This window comes from Megalobrama amblycephala, linkage group LG19, assembly GCF_018812025.1.
Source record: "Megalobrama amblycephala isolate DHTTF-2021 linkage group LG19, ASM1881202v1, whole genome shotgun sequence".
Lineage (NCBI taxonomy): Eukaryota > Metazoa > Chordata > Actinopteri > Cypriniformes > Xenocyprididae > Megalobrama > Megalobrama amblycephala.
Window position 1 is genome coordinate 3280334 of NC_063062.1, and position 12991 is coordinate 3293324.

Here is a 12991-nt window from a genome sequence, read left to right on the forward strand (position 1 = left end):
AACTGGGGAAGGAAATCTACAGTTCAATACTAGCATGTCAAATTAATTCCAGCTTCAAGCTGTCCGTATATGTGACATGATTAAATCAGGCCCGAAGTGAATCTACATTTGGAAAAGACATGGCCACTGGGAGCTTGGCTATCTCTACTGGAGCTCACTCTACATTCAGACTAATAATATTGAAGCTGCACAGACTAAAAAGAAATAGCCTCTAGTGGCTCTTTGCATTCAGACACAGACAAAGTCCACAACAGACGAATCTCCATCTGCATTTTAACATGAACAGCTGTTACTTTAGGCCTGATAATATCTACAGTATTAAGAGATGTAATTGTTCACTTATTGTTTGATAAGGATATGCATTTAGACTAACTTTAGTATGTTATTCAACACATCAAAATACGTTTATTCAAAAGTGTACTTGTGTGTGTTAAGAAACACATGTACTATCTTTAAATACACGTAAATTAATATTATATATTCTGCATATACAGTTTTTAAATATAAGATTTGAAATACAATACAAGTGTACATTCAATACAATTCAGTGCACTTCTTTTTCTCAAGGGTGTTCAAACTGTTTGAGTATGATTTATCCAAATAAAGGTTACTATTAGGAACAAATTTCGGTAACACTTTATTTTAAGGTTCGATTCTCACTTTTAACAAGTTGCTTATTAGCTTGCATATTACTGGAATATTGGCTGTTTATTAGTACTTATAAAGCACATATTTATGCCTTATTCTGCATGACCATATTCTACATCCCTTAATCCTACCCAATACCTAAACTTAAATGCTACAAAAACTACCTTATTAACTATTAATAAGCAGTAAATTAGGAGTTAATTGAAACAAAAGTTGTAGTTAATAGTGAATATGTGTTCCCTATTCTGAAGTGTTATCCAAATTTCATGTGCACTTTGTGGGCGTATTGCAGATGAATTACTCATAGTACTCGTACAAATAGCCACATATGCAAATAGGCCAGACGCAAAACAAAGCCAACAGAGATTCTCAGAAAATATGAATCCCACATTCCTACAGTCAGACATGAAACGCCAAGGCGTATGCATGACGGATCCCATTCAAATCAGCAAACAAATAGTTTTTGGAATAAAACTCTGACAAAGGAGAACATAAGGGCATCTAAGAGAATGAAAAGCCACTCCAGTCTCTAAATAGAGTTATGAAAAGAAATGACGTTTTTATCCTGGACTATCACAGTCAAATTTTCTGCCTGGCTGACTGCCAGCTCAAGCTGACACCTGTCTCATTAGTGTTGGGCTGCTATGACAACTCAAAGATCCTGCCATGATCCCAATTTGGTGCCTTGGTTAATGACATCACCAGTAGAGACAGCTAACTATTCAGTCTTTCATGGCTGAAACTGGGAAACAAGCATTATGTGCGTCAAAGGAAAAGATCAATGTTTGAGATGGCCAAACTGTAAAGTAACTGTAAGTAAACCACATACTTGTTTATGCAGCTTATCATCACACAGTCAGTTACTCCATTTACATGGACCCTAATAATCCGACTGTAATCGGACTAGTAGCACAGTCTGAATAAAAAGTCACTTGTAATCATGTCAATCGGAATGAATCGAATGCCAAATCTGATTAAAATTTCATTCGGATTGTAAGGGGTGGGGCCTTGTTTTGTTCGTGTGCTCGTTTTCTTCTAACTAGGACCAAAAACTAATAAATATTCCGTCTGCTCTTTAAAACAGAAAAGAAACAATGTAGGAGAATATTATGAAACTCTGTATATTTGAAGCTTGTAACATACAGCGATCAGGCTTGACATTATGACCACCTAATATTGTGTTGGTCCCCCTTTTGCGGCCAAAACAGCCCTGACCCGTCGAGGCATGGACTCCTCTAGACCCCTGAAGGTGTGCTGTGGTATCTGACACCAAGATGTTAGCAGCAGATCCTTTAAGTCCTGTAAGCTGTGAGGTGGATCCTCCATGGATCGGACTTGTTTGTTCAGCACATCCCACAGATCGATTGGATTGAGATCTGGGGAATTTGGAGGTCAAGTCAACACCTCAAACTCGTTGTTGTGCTCCTCAAACCATTCCTGAACCATTTTTGCTTTGTGGCAGGAGCATTATCCTGCTGAAAGAGGACACAGCCACCAGGGAATACCGTTTCCATGAAAGAGTGTACATGGTCTGCAACAATGCTTAGGTAGGTGGTACGTGTCAAAGTAACATCCACATGGATGGCAGGACCCAAGGTTTCCCAGCAGAACATTGCCCAAAGCATCACACTGCCTCCGCCGGCTTGCCTTCTTCCCATAGTGCATCCTGGTGCCATGTGTTCCCCAGGTAAGTGACGCACACGCACCCGGCCATCCACGTGATGTAAACGAAAACGTGATTCATCAGACCAGGCCACCTTTTTCCATTGCTTCGTGGTCCAGTTCTGGTGCTCACGTGTCCACTGTTGGCTCTTTCGGCGGAGGACAGGGGTCAGCATGGGCACCCTGACTGGTCTACGGCACCATACGCAACAAACTGTGATGCACTGTGTATTCTGACACCTTTCTATCAGAACCAGCATTAACTTCTTGAGCAATTTGAGCTACAGTAGTTCATCTGTTGGATCGGACCACACGGGCCAGCCTTCAATGAGCCTTGGCCGTCCATGACCCTGTCACCGGTTCACCACTGTTCCTTCCTTGGACCACTTTTGATAGATCCTGACCACTGCAGACCGGGAACACCCCACAAGAGCTGCAGTTTTGGAGATGCTCTGACGCAGTCGTCTAGCCATCACAATTTGGCCCTTGTTAAACTCGCTCAAATCCTTACGCTTGCCCATTTTTCCTGCTTCTAACAAATCAACTTTGAGGACAAAATGTTCACTTGCTGCCTAATATAAACCCAATCACTTTATTTATCGTTCATGTAAACACTACATTCAGATTCATCAATCGGAATGAATTCATTCCAATCACAAACAGTGTCCATGTAAACATAGCTTGTGTTTGGGCCTGCCAATCCTAAACAGTGTGATTCCAGATTTTCCATATTCATGTTTCTAGTATCTAAACTAGGGATGGGTATTTTGGTCATTTCGTCTACTTGAGTACTCAACGAACATCTGAGCTGAGATTGGACTCAGTGTCCGACTCGAGGAAGCGAGGCCGGCTAAGACAGCAGAGAGACAGAAAGCTGAGTCACTGCTCAGCACCCATCTGCTCTTCTGCACTGACAGAACAAGACACACTGTAGCATCGCTGTCAATCAATAAGACTGACGGCCTGACAAACACTTACAGTCTCACAACGTCCCTTGACACATGCTGGAGAAGATTGCACTCAACGGTACTCCTTTAAACACAAACACACACACAAACACACGCTTGTTTCACTATATTAGTGAGGACATTGCATAGAATTCCATTGCTTTTGTATCAGGTTAATGATATTTTCAATGGCCTAACCCAACACCTAAACCTACCATCGCAGAAACATGTGCAAAACACTAGATTTAAATGCAAACATATTTTGTCCGATTTATAAGCCCTTATAACCAGTGGGGACCAGTAAAATGTCCTCACTAGTTGGTTGATATAATATTTCACTATATAGGTAAATTATGTTATGAGTTTTATGTTTAAAACAAGAAGAACATAGTATTTGTTGATACAAAAAGCATTTGCCAAACCAAAGATATATTCTCTGACAAGTAAATATTTTGTCTTAAGTAAATTCATCTTGTTTCAATGATATTTAGATATTTGTCCTGGCCAGAAAGACCAAAATACTGAATAAGAAAATGTTTTCGGAAAGTTTTGTGACTCACTGACCTCTTCACCGTATGTGTTTGCATCAGTGCAGCCTGGTTCATGGCCCTGACCCAGCCATTCATGTCCTCCTGTGTGTCCGCACTGAAATAGTACGTCCTCATCCCAGTGTGCTCCGCCTGCGAGCCAATCACAGAGCTTTGTTTGTAAATGTAGGAGCGCATCCCTGTGTGTGTAGCCTGCAAGAGAGAAAGCACAAAAATCAGCCCAGCCCTGGGAAAAGGAGAAACACTGCATCAGCAGATAAGTATTGGCCAGAGGAGCATCTGAGATTTCAGCATGATAATTAGAGGCGGGGAGGAATACAACACAACACAGCAGACACACTGAATCAAGGAGCAGATGACGATCAAGCCAAGGCCACAGTGATAAGAAACACACATACACAAACTAAACATAACCTATCAGTTATGTAATCAAAGGTACAGAAACAACGATATGAATATGCATGAAGGACAGACGAAAAAGTTAAAGGTTACAATAAGCACCACACCACACAACAAGAGTAAAGAAAAGACATTATACATTTGAAAATACTAGAATAAGACATAAAAAATTCATATATAAAGAGCACTACTGTTATGAATAAGTTATACATTTTGTTTCTGTAATAAATTATTATCAGACTGTCTGTGTTACTAAAATAATTACTAATGTAATTTATAATATAATATAATATAATATAATATAATATAATATAATATAATATAATATAATATAATATAATATAATATAATATAATATAATATAATATAATATAATATAATACAATATAATATAATATAATAAAATATAATATAATATAATATAATATAATATAATATAATATAATGTCAATCGATTAAAAAATTAACTAATTAATCAAACACTTTTTCTGCAATTAATTGGGATTAAATGCATTGGAAATTTTTATATTTTTATATTGTAATAATTTCAGTTACTCTCCAAATTAATGTAGAAACAACTTAGACTGTATATTTTAAATGTTTGTTTAAGGGCATCTTTTTATGAATGAATGCATTAAACTGAAAAAATGTATTGCATGCGATAACGCATTTTGACAGCACATAATATAATATAATATAATATAATAAATATATGCGTGTATATATATATATATATATATATATATATACATACACATATACACATATATATATATATATATATATATATATATATATATACATACATACATACATATATATATATATATATATATATATATATATATATGTGTGTGTGTGTGTGTGTGTGTGTGAATATATATAATATATTTATTTTAACTCGCATAAAATAAAATAAAATAAAATAATAAAAATATTAATATTATTTATATTTATATATATATATATATATATATATATATATATATATATATAGTTTATTTATTATATAATTTATATTTATATATAAAACTAGATTTTTATATTAACTAGAAGAAGAAAAAAAAAAGGCAGACTGCCATTCAAAAACAGCAGAGACACTGCTTTAATTAACATTAACTCAACCTGCAATTTCCTCATTAAAAACAGATTCAGAGAGAGCAACTTCTGCTGCATTCGATTACGTAAAATGAAACAAAGAGACAATTACAGTTCATTACAGACATCCGATCTCTCTTCTTCACTAACTCATTCTTTTTCTCTCTCAGTGTGAGCAAAAAGCACAACACACAACACACAGACGCATAAAGACACGTGTGTTTACATGACTGGCTCATTAAAGGCAAGCAGTGAGGTGCTAAGCTGCTGCCTGTGTTTTAATGGTCCACTGAGGGAAAGCTCTGCAATGAGGCTGTAAAGCGCAGACAGATGGCTGATCGGTTTGAATCATGCAGGGGGCCTGGACCACTGCTACATAACCATCCAACAGCCTGTGAAGTAACCTATAGCTAATTCCTTTGGACAAATGAAACTCATATTCTTTATGTGATGGATCCCAAGAGTAAAAATAGTGTCATTATTTATTCATCCTCATGCAATTTTAAACCAGTGACTGTTGTTCTTCTATAGAACACAAAAAGAGATATTCTGATGAATGTGCAAGCTGCTCTTTTCCTGAAAACGAAAGCATACAGCGTACAGCATACAAGTGGATCCATTCCAAGTAAAATCACACAACAGCCTTAGGTGACAAACCAACATTTAAGTTAAAAAAATCTTGTCATAGCTCTCATATTTCATTTATACTTCCGTATATTCAAACTTGTTGACAATCCATGGCATTTGGTTTCGTTCACATGGCCTAGGGCAGTTTTCATTGGATGATGACTTCCCCATTAACCTTTGAAAGCTTGGGATATAGTGCAAATGGACTACTTTTATGACATTTAGCTTTACAGTCTCTGGTCACTATGTGCTTTCACTGTATGAAAAACAATCCCATGAATAATTGTTGAAAACATCTCCATTTGTATTCCTTGGAAGAAACATGACATACATTAAAGGTGATAGAGAGGATTTTTTCGTCGACTGAGAAACCAAAGACTGTTAGTGAGTTTTTGAAATGAGCGCACGCGTAAGAACAGCCCCCCTCCTTCACAGCTCATTTCAAAGGAACGCCTCCCAAAACTCGTGCACGAGTATTGGAACACGAGTGTTTACCACCGGCATTCGCTGTGTCGTGTTAGTGGATTCATTATGTCGGACTCACCGCAGGTAACTCATAATCTGCAGTTGTTACTCCTGTCTCCTGACAAAACATTGCATGCAGCGCCTGTGGAGTGAGGAAAGTTACTGGAGCGAGCAGCCGCGCTCGTCTCTCACAAGGAACGTCATGGCAGTGATTGACAAGCCAGAGGGCCAATCGTTTGTGTGATGATCGCATAAACGATTGGCTGATGTTTTTAAGGCTCTACCTCGTGCACAGATGATGTATATTAATATTATTACTTTCAGTGCACCTAATAAATAGTCTTTTATCAGTTAGTAAAGACAGTTTCAAGTAATATTGCAAAAATGTATAAAACAAAACATCCTCTTTAGCACCTTTAAGAAATATATGACATAATTAAAATTTTTGGGTGAACTTTCCCTTTAACTTCAATAGGATGTGTATGAACTGAAAAGCCCATTATATTATGGTAAGTAATCAGCATTTTTTTTCAATATATGCCCACAGAAAATGTTACATCTACACTATCATTCAAAAGTTAGGATTAGTAAGAATTTTCTTTTCTTTTGGAAAGAAATGTATCCCTTTGTAAGGACACATTAAATTGCTCAAAATGACAGTAATGACATTTAGAATATATATAATTTTAAACTTTCTATTCATTATATGAAAAGACATGAAACAAAATGTTGTTTCTGTAAATGCTGTAAACTGTATCAGCCTTTCAAAAACATTTAAACATTTTACCCCCAACCCCAAACTTGAATGGTAGTGTAGATTGAAGAAAAATCTTAGCTTAAATAAGCTAATATACATTGGCCTTCAGTCACACTCATATTACAAAGCAAAGGTTTAATTTTATGTGCTATTAAATCATAACTCAGATCTTATTAATATCCAAACTAAAACTATGTGCATGCAAAAACACAGCTGTGTACATGACAAAACAAAGAGCTAACAATAGCATGCTGCTTCCTTTCTTTTTGGCACCCTGCAGCATGTAGGACTATTTGAAGATGCTTTTAGCTTTCATTAATAGCATTCTCTATTATGTCATCCACAATCCATTATAAGTACGCAGCACCCTGGTACAGCAAACGTTTGTTTAACAGTCCTGTTTGCTTACAGCCACAAGAGGAGAGCTTTGAATATCTGTGAACCGACTCCATATCTGGATGTTACGGTAATCAGGTTTTCGATTCAGGAATGATTTGTGCAAATTCAGAATGATTCAATCCAATTCACAATTAGATTTAATTAAATTTGATTTTGACTAATTGACAAACAAAATTCTTAAAGTGTTAGTTCACTCAAAAATGAAAATTCTGTCATTAATTACTCACCCTCATGTTGTTCCACACCCGCAAGAACATCATTCATCTTCAGAACACAAATTAAGATATTTTTGATGAAATCCGAGATCTCCCATAGAACAGATCAACAAAATTACCACATTCAAGGTCCAGAAAAGTAGTAAAACGTCGAGAAAATAGTCAACATGACTATTATGAACACAACCTATTATATGTCAACCGCCGGCTCAGTATTGGCCAGCTCCTGCATCAGCATCACATGCATGCGTCGTGGTGCTCACGTGAACAGCTTCGGCCAATATTGAGTCGGCGTTCGGATGTAAACATGGAAGCACTGCAATGCGTCTTCAACGTAAATATAGGAGAATGACATGGGAGAGAAGAAATTGTTGAATAAAGTTGTTATTTTTGTTTTGTTTTTGCACACAAAAAGTATTATTGCTTCATAATATTACGGTTGAACCTCTGTAGTCACATTGACTGTTTTAATGATGTCTTTACTACTTCTCTGAACCTTGAATGAGGTAATTCCATTGCTTTCTATGGATAAAAAAATCTCTCGGATTTTATCAAAAATCTTAATTTGTGTTCCGAAGATGAACGAAGGTCTTGCGGGTTTGGAGCAACATGAGAGTGAGCTATTAACCCTCTGGGGTCTGAGGATTTTTGGGGCCCTGGAGAAGTTTTGACATGCCCTGACATTTGTGCTTTTTTCAGTTGTTCATAAACATATTAATGGAAAAAGTGTCATTACACTGTATTCAGCACAAACTAGGCTACAATAATATGTGAGGAACATGTATGTACATGTTTGTATTTTTTAAGGAATAACGTTTATGCATGGTTATTGAAAAAAAAAAAAACTTAAGTCACTGAAATAAAGCCAAAAATTATATATTAAATCTGTGTTCACAAGACTTCTGGGTATTGGAGGTTGTCGACTAGAGTTTTTGCTTCAGAATGATGTAAAAATTATTCTGCCTACTCCTTCATATAAAACAATAGAGAGATTTAAATTTTGTAAGACACTTTTGGTCAAGAAACACAGTATGCGTGGAGGCGCGAATCACCACTGAATAATGGATGATTCTCACCTGAGAAGACAAAAGAATCGCATAATAATGACCTGAAATGACTTGCATAATAATGAGCTCTTTCAGTCAGGTAGGCTGTGAAAAAAACCTGTGAGACATTGATCATGTCTCAAGCTCATGGTGTATATCAAACATACAGAAAAAACAGCAACACTGTGAAATATTATTACAATTTAAAATAATGGTATTCTATTATATTCTTTAAAATATAATGTATTTCTGTGATGCAAAGTGTCTGAACAATTATGTTACCTCTATGGCATTTCATATAGCCTTTTAGCTTAAAAGCATGCACATTTTGAGAAATATTGATGGATTCTCATGTTTATGTCAATTTTCTATACACAGGAGTAATATTTATTGTCATCACTATGAGCGCTAGATACTGTGTTTTCAATTCATACTTGCAGCCGGAGGGTGCTCTGTACACCTTTAGTCCACAAATTAATCTAAAGAAGGACAACCATGTGACTCTCCAGGAACTAACAGAGGCCAGAGATCGCTATATCATCCAGATAAACACTTTTCAAGACAATAAATACACGTTTGAGACGATGAATGCATGCATTGCCTCAGTATTTGCCTCTGAATAGCGCTCGTTCCGTGGGCGTGGCCGCATTAGCGGATAATGAGCTGAATCAAGGACTTCTGACATGGCTCTCTTTTCATACAGATTACATAAACAGAGAATTTGTTTTTGATTTGACTTACACGACTTAAAACCTGACATTTCAATGTTTTTTTAGACATAAGTCTAATTTTTTTGTGATTAGTATTCACCAAGTTACAGTTCATTTTCTGAGAACTATCAGATTGGAGTTCGTTTAGAGGGAGACGAGAGATCACGCATCATGTTAGTTTTCTTTATTTTACAAAAAGCACAAAATTTTGTTTTTACTCTGAGTGTACACAAATAAAAGAAGATATTCAACAGATTAAAATGGTGTATAGCTCTTAATTGTATGTGCAACATTGACGGAGTATTTTGAGTCTCTTTCACACTGGTAAGAAAAAAAACGCGGTGATCACGCCGGCGTGACCGCCGACCCGAGGGAGTTAATGACAGAAATTTCATTTTTTGGGTGAACTAACCCTTTAAATGGGCTATATGTAGAATTCATAAACCCTTGTTTTTAGTGACACCAGTGGCCATTAAGTGAACTGCAGCCAGCAATTTATTGCTCGTGCACATGTAATGCACAAGGAACCGAACGCGATTCAAAGCCCCGATATACTCACAATATACTCGTTCTTTGCTTAGAAGTAAAAAGACGTTAGAAACACCTTTGCAGAGACATACTGTTAATGAACTTCCCGACGCCATCCACGCTGCTGAGATAACGATGTTTAAATGAATATGTAAATAAAATAAACACACAACAAAAATGACAGCGCTGAGAAAACAGCAGTTAAGAAAGCATCTGATCATAGCGATGTGGATATGTTTGCACCAGCACTGCGATTCACCGGCATAAAATTACATTTATGACAGTTTGAGGTATAGATCTGACTATGTGAGAAAATAGTTTGAATTAATACATTTTCTTTGCATGACATCGTGAACATTGTATAAGCTTTTGTATCATGTGTCATCAGGCTCTCTGGAGCGCACGTAACCGTCACATCCTTTTGATTTTTCCAGCAAAAACATCCAGAGTCCTTCACCTAAAGGTCAGTCTACAGGCTTTCATAGAAGTCGGGGAAGGTCTCGTTTTTTAAGTTTCATTACAAGGTGTTCACACATTGGCAATACAAAATGTCATTAATACATGAAGATTCTTACATATAGCCCCTTTAAGATTATTGCAAACATGTTTCAACATGGAATATAACAGAGTGCAATAACGCATAAAATATTTTAGAGCGGAACACACCAAGGAAAGTATTCCATAATCCATTTTCTAAAGATTTTATTTATTTCCATGACTTTCTTGGTCTGGAAATAACAACTTTTTAAAAATTCCCTATTTCCAGGATTTCCAAGACCAACTCTGAGTAAGTAAACCAAATCAAAAATTATCTGATACATTCAGTTTTCTTCAAGGTCAAAATCATTTCACACATCTCAAAAAGAGGAAATACTGTCAGTGAGAAAAGTCACACAGAGTCTCAAAGAGTTTGCACATGCCACTGGTTAATGTAGAGAAGCCATAGAGTTAAAAGTGTACCTATTTACAGATGAAGCTGATTGTGTCTCAGAGCCTTTCTGGACTGTCAGTCACTCATCACAGGCAGGAAGCCCACCAATGGGAACAGAAGAAGGACATAGTTCAGCAAATAGAGGACAATGACTGGTCACCTGAACCAACAGCTACTGGCTTTTCCTGTTCAGGATATATACAGGTGCTGGGAAATTGTCAGTATAATTTAAGGACTGTCAGCACCATCAGGATAAGAGGGTGACAGAAACAAATAGCAGGAGCAAAAGAGCACAAAACAGCACGCCAAACCGCAAAACAGCCTGAAACACAAAGCACAAACGCCCACAGAAAGAAGCCATAAGAGAAATACAAAAGATGCTCTTTCCCACCTTCGAACCGATATCTAGAAGCTCATCGCCGAATCAGTGAAACATTTTGTCGCTCGGACATTTCTATCTACCAGCATGTGGGGTGAGATTGCTGGCTGAGCAGAATTCACTGCAGTAAGCCTTCTTTTTTATAGGGGATTAGTACAGATTACAGACTCTCTGCTGCCCATCTGAGTCACTCAATACTAAAAATCGACATCCAGATTTCAAGGTAAACATTCTCTCTTGTGTGAAGCTTACAGCAAATGATCCCTAACCCTCAGAAGAGTGTATGATACAACTCCTAGCTACCCAACAAACGGGGAATGTTCTCAGAACTTAGGCTAACGTTCTGGTAAGGTTCTCTCAAAGTTATGAACAAACGTTCTTCCAGTAACATTAACAGTAGATTTGTTCAGAGTTATTTGGTCTTTAATAATGTTCTCAACATGTTGGCACAAAATTGTTTGTGTGTGTGTATATATAAATATAAATATAAATATAAATATATACAGTATATATTAGGGGTGTAATGGTACATGTATTCGTCCCGAACCATCACGGTACAGTAGTCACGGTTCAGTGCATACAGTCAGATGACGAATAGTCAGTCACGGGTGATCCACACTCCAATCCAGAAGGGGGCGCGCGGAAAAAGGAAAAAACAGGAAAAAGCGCAGAAGAAGAAGAACAGATGATCTACGCATAGATATATTTACATGTAATCTCTCAAACACGTGTTTCAACCATGAAAAGATATCAATAAAACAGCTTGAGAATAATATCTCTCATAGCATTGCATTTACCTCAGGCAAGTCATTCAGTGTCCACGGCATGTTAGTTCACTAGAGAAATGAACTCTAGAGGGGAAATTATCTTAATTATTTAATATATGTTTAAATAAATTTGTCATTAAAACAATTTATGACAGCAACTATGTTTATTTCAAAACTATGCATATTTCAAAAATTAATTGGAGTAGAAAAATAAATTTATAATTACATTTAGAGGTTAATGCAAAACCTGTCTTATGTGCAATTTACATGTTTTTTTTTTATTTGAGTGTTGATTATTATATCTAAAGATAAATAGCAACTGAATTTAATAGTTTGGGCTCTGTCGTTAATTGTAACCTTTATTATTATAGTAATGTGCAAGAAAGTGCTCCCTGTATATAGTTTACAGCATTAGCTTTTTATCCTTAAGAAAAATAATATAACTGAATTTATTTAAAAAGAGAGAGACAATTTTTCAATAAACCACTGTTTAATAAAAAAGAAGAAAAATTAAGCAATTTTATGTTTAGTTTTCTCCCCCTGCTGTTCCGAACCTGTACCGAACCGTGACTTCAATACTGAGGTATGTACCGAACCATCATGTTTGTGTACAGTTACACCCCAAATATTATATATATACACACACATCATTCATGGAAAGTTTTTAAAAAAATCAATTTAGTTGAACATTTGTCTATTGTTTTTTTTTTGTTTTTTTAAATGTTTTTAAATTGTTTCAGAATGTTCACAGAACATTTAAAAGTAATGTTCTCATAATGTTAAAATGGAATGATCCCTTAAAGTCGGCATGAAATGTAAGATGCAATTGTCTTTTCTTCCCTATTGTGACGCACATCCAACAGCT

The 12991-nt window shown here is 36.2% G+C and overlaps 1 protein-coding gene across 14 annotated transcripts in view; it reads right to left on the bottom strand.

The window, feature by feature from the left end:
• plekha7a (pleckstrin homology domain containing, family A member 7a) overlaps positions 1-12991 on the bottom strand; it is a 108329-nt gene that overhangs the window by 28624 nt on the left and 66714 nt on the right. For 11 of the 14 annotated variants that reach the window (XM_048167973.1, XM_048167969.1, XM_048167968.1 and 8 more), the window contains one exon: positions 3822-3997. In XM_048167973.1, coding sequence (XP_048023930.1) covers positions 3822-3997 — 176 coding nt within the window. Of the gene's footprint in view, positions 1-3821; positions 3998-11009; positions 12398-12991 lie in introns of those variants that run through there. The other 3 variants (XM_048167974.1, XM_048167966.1, XM_048167978.1) reach the window with 2 other exon arrangements.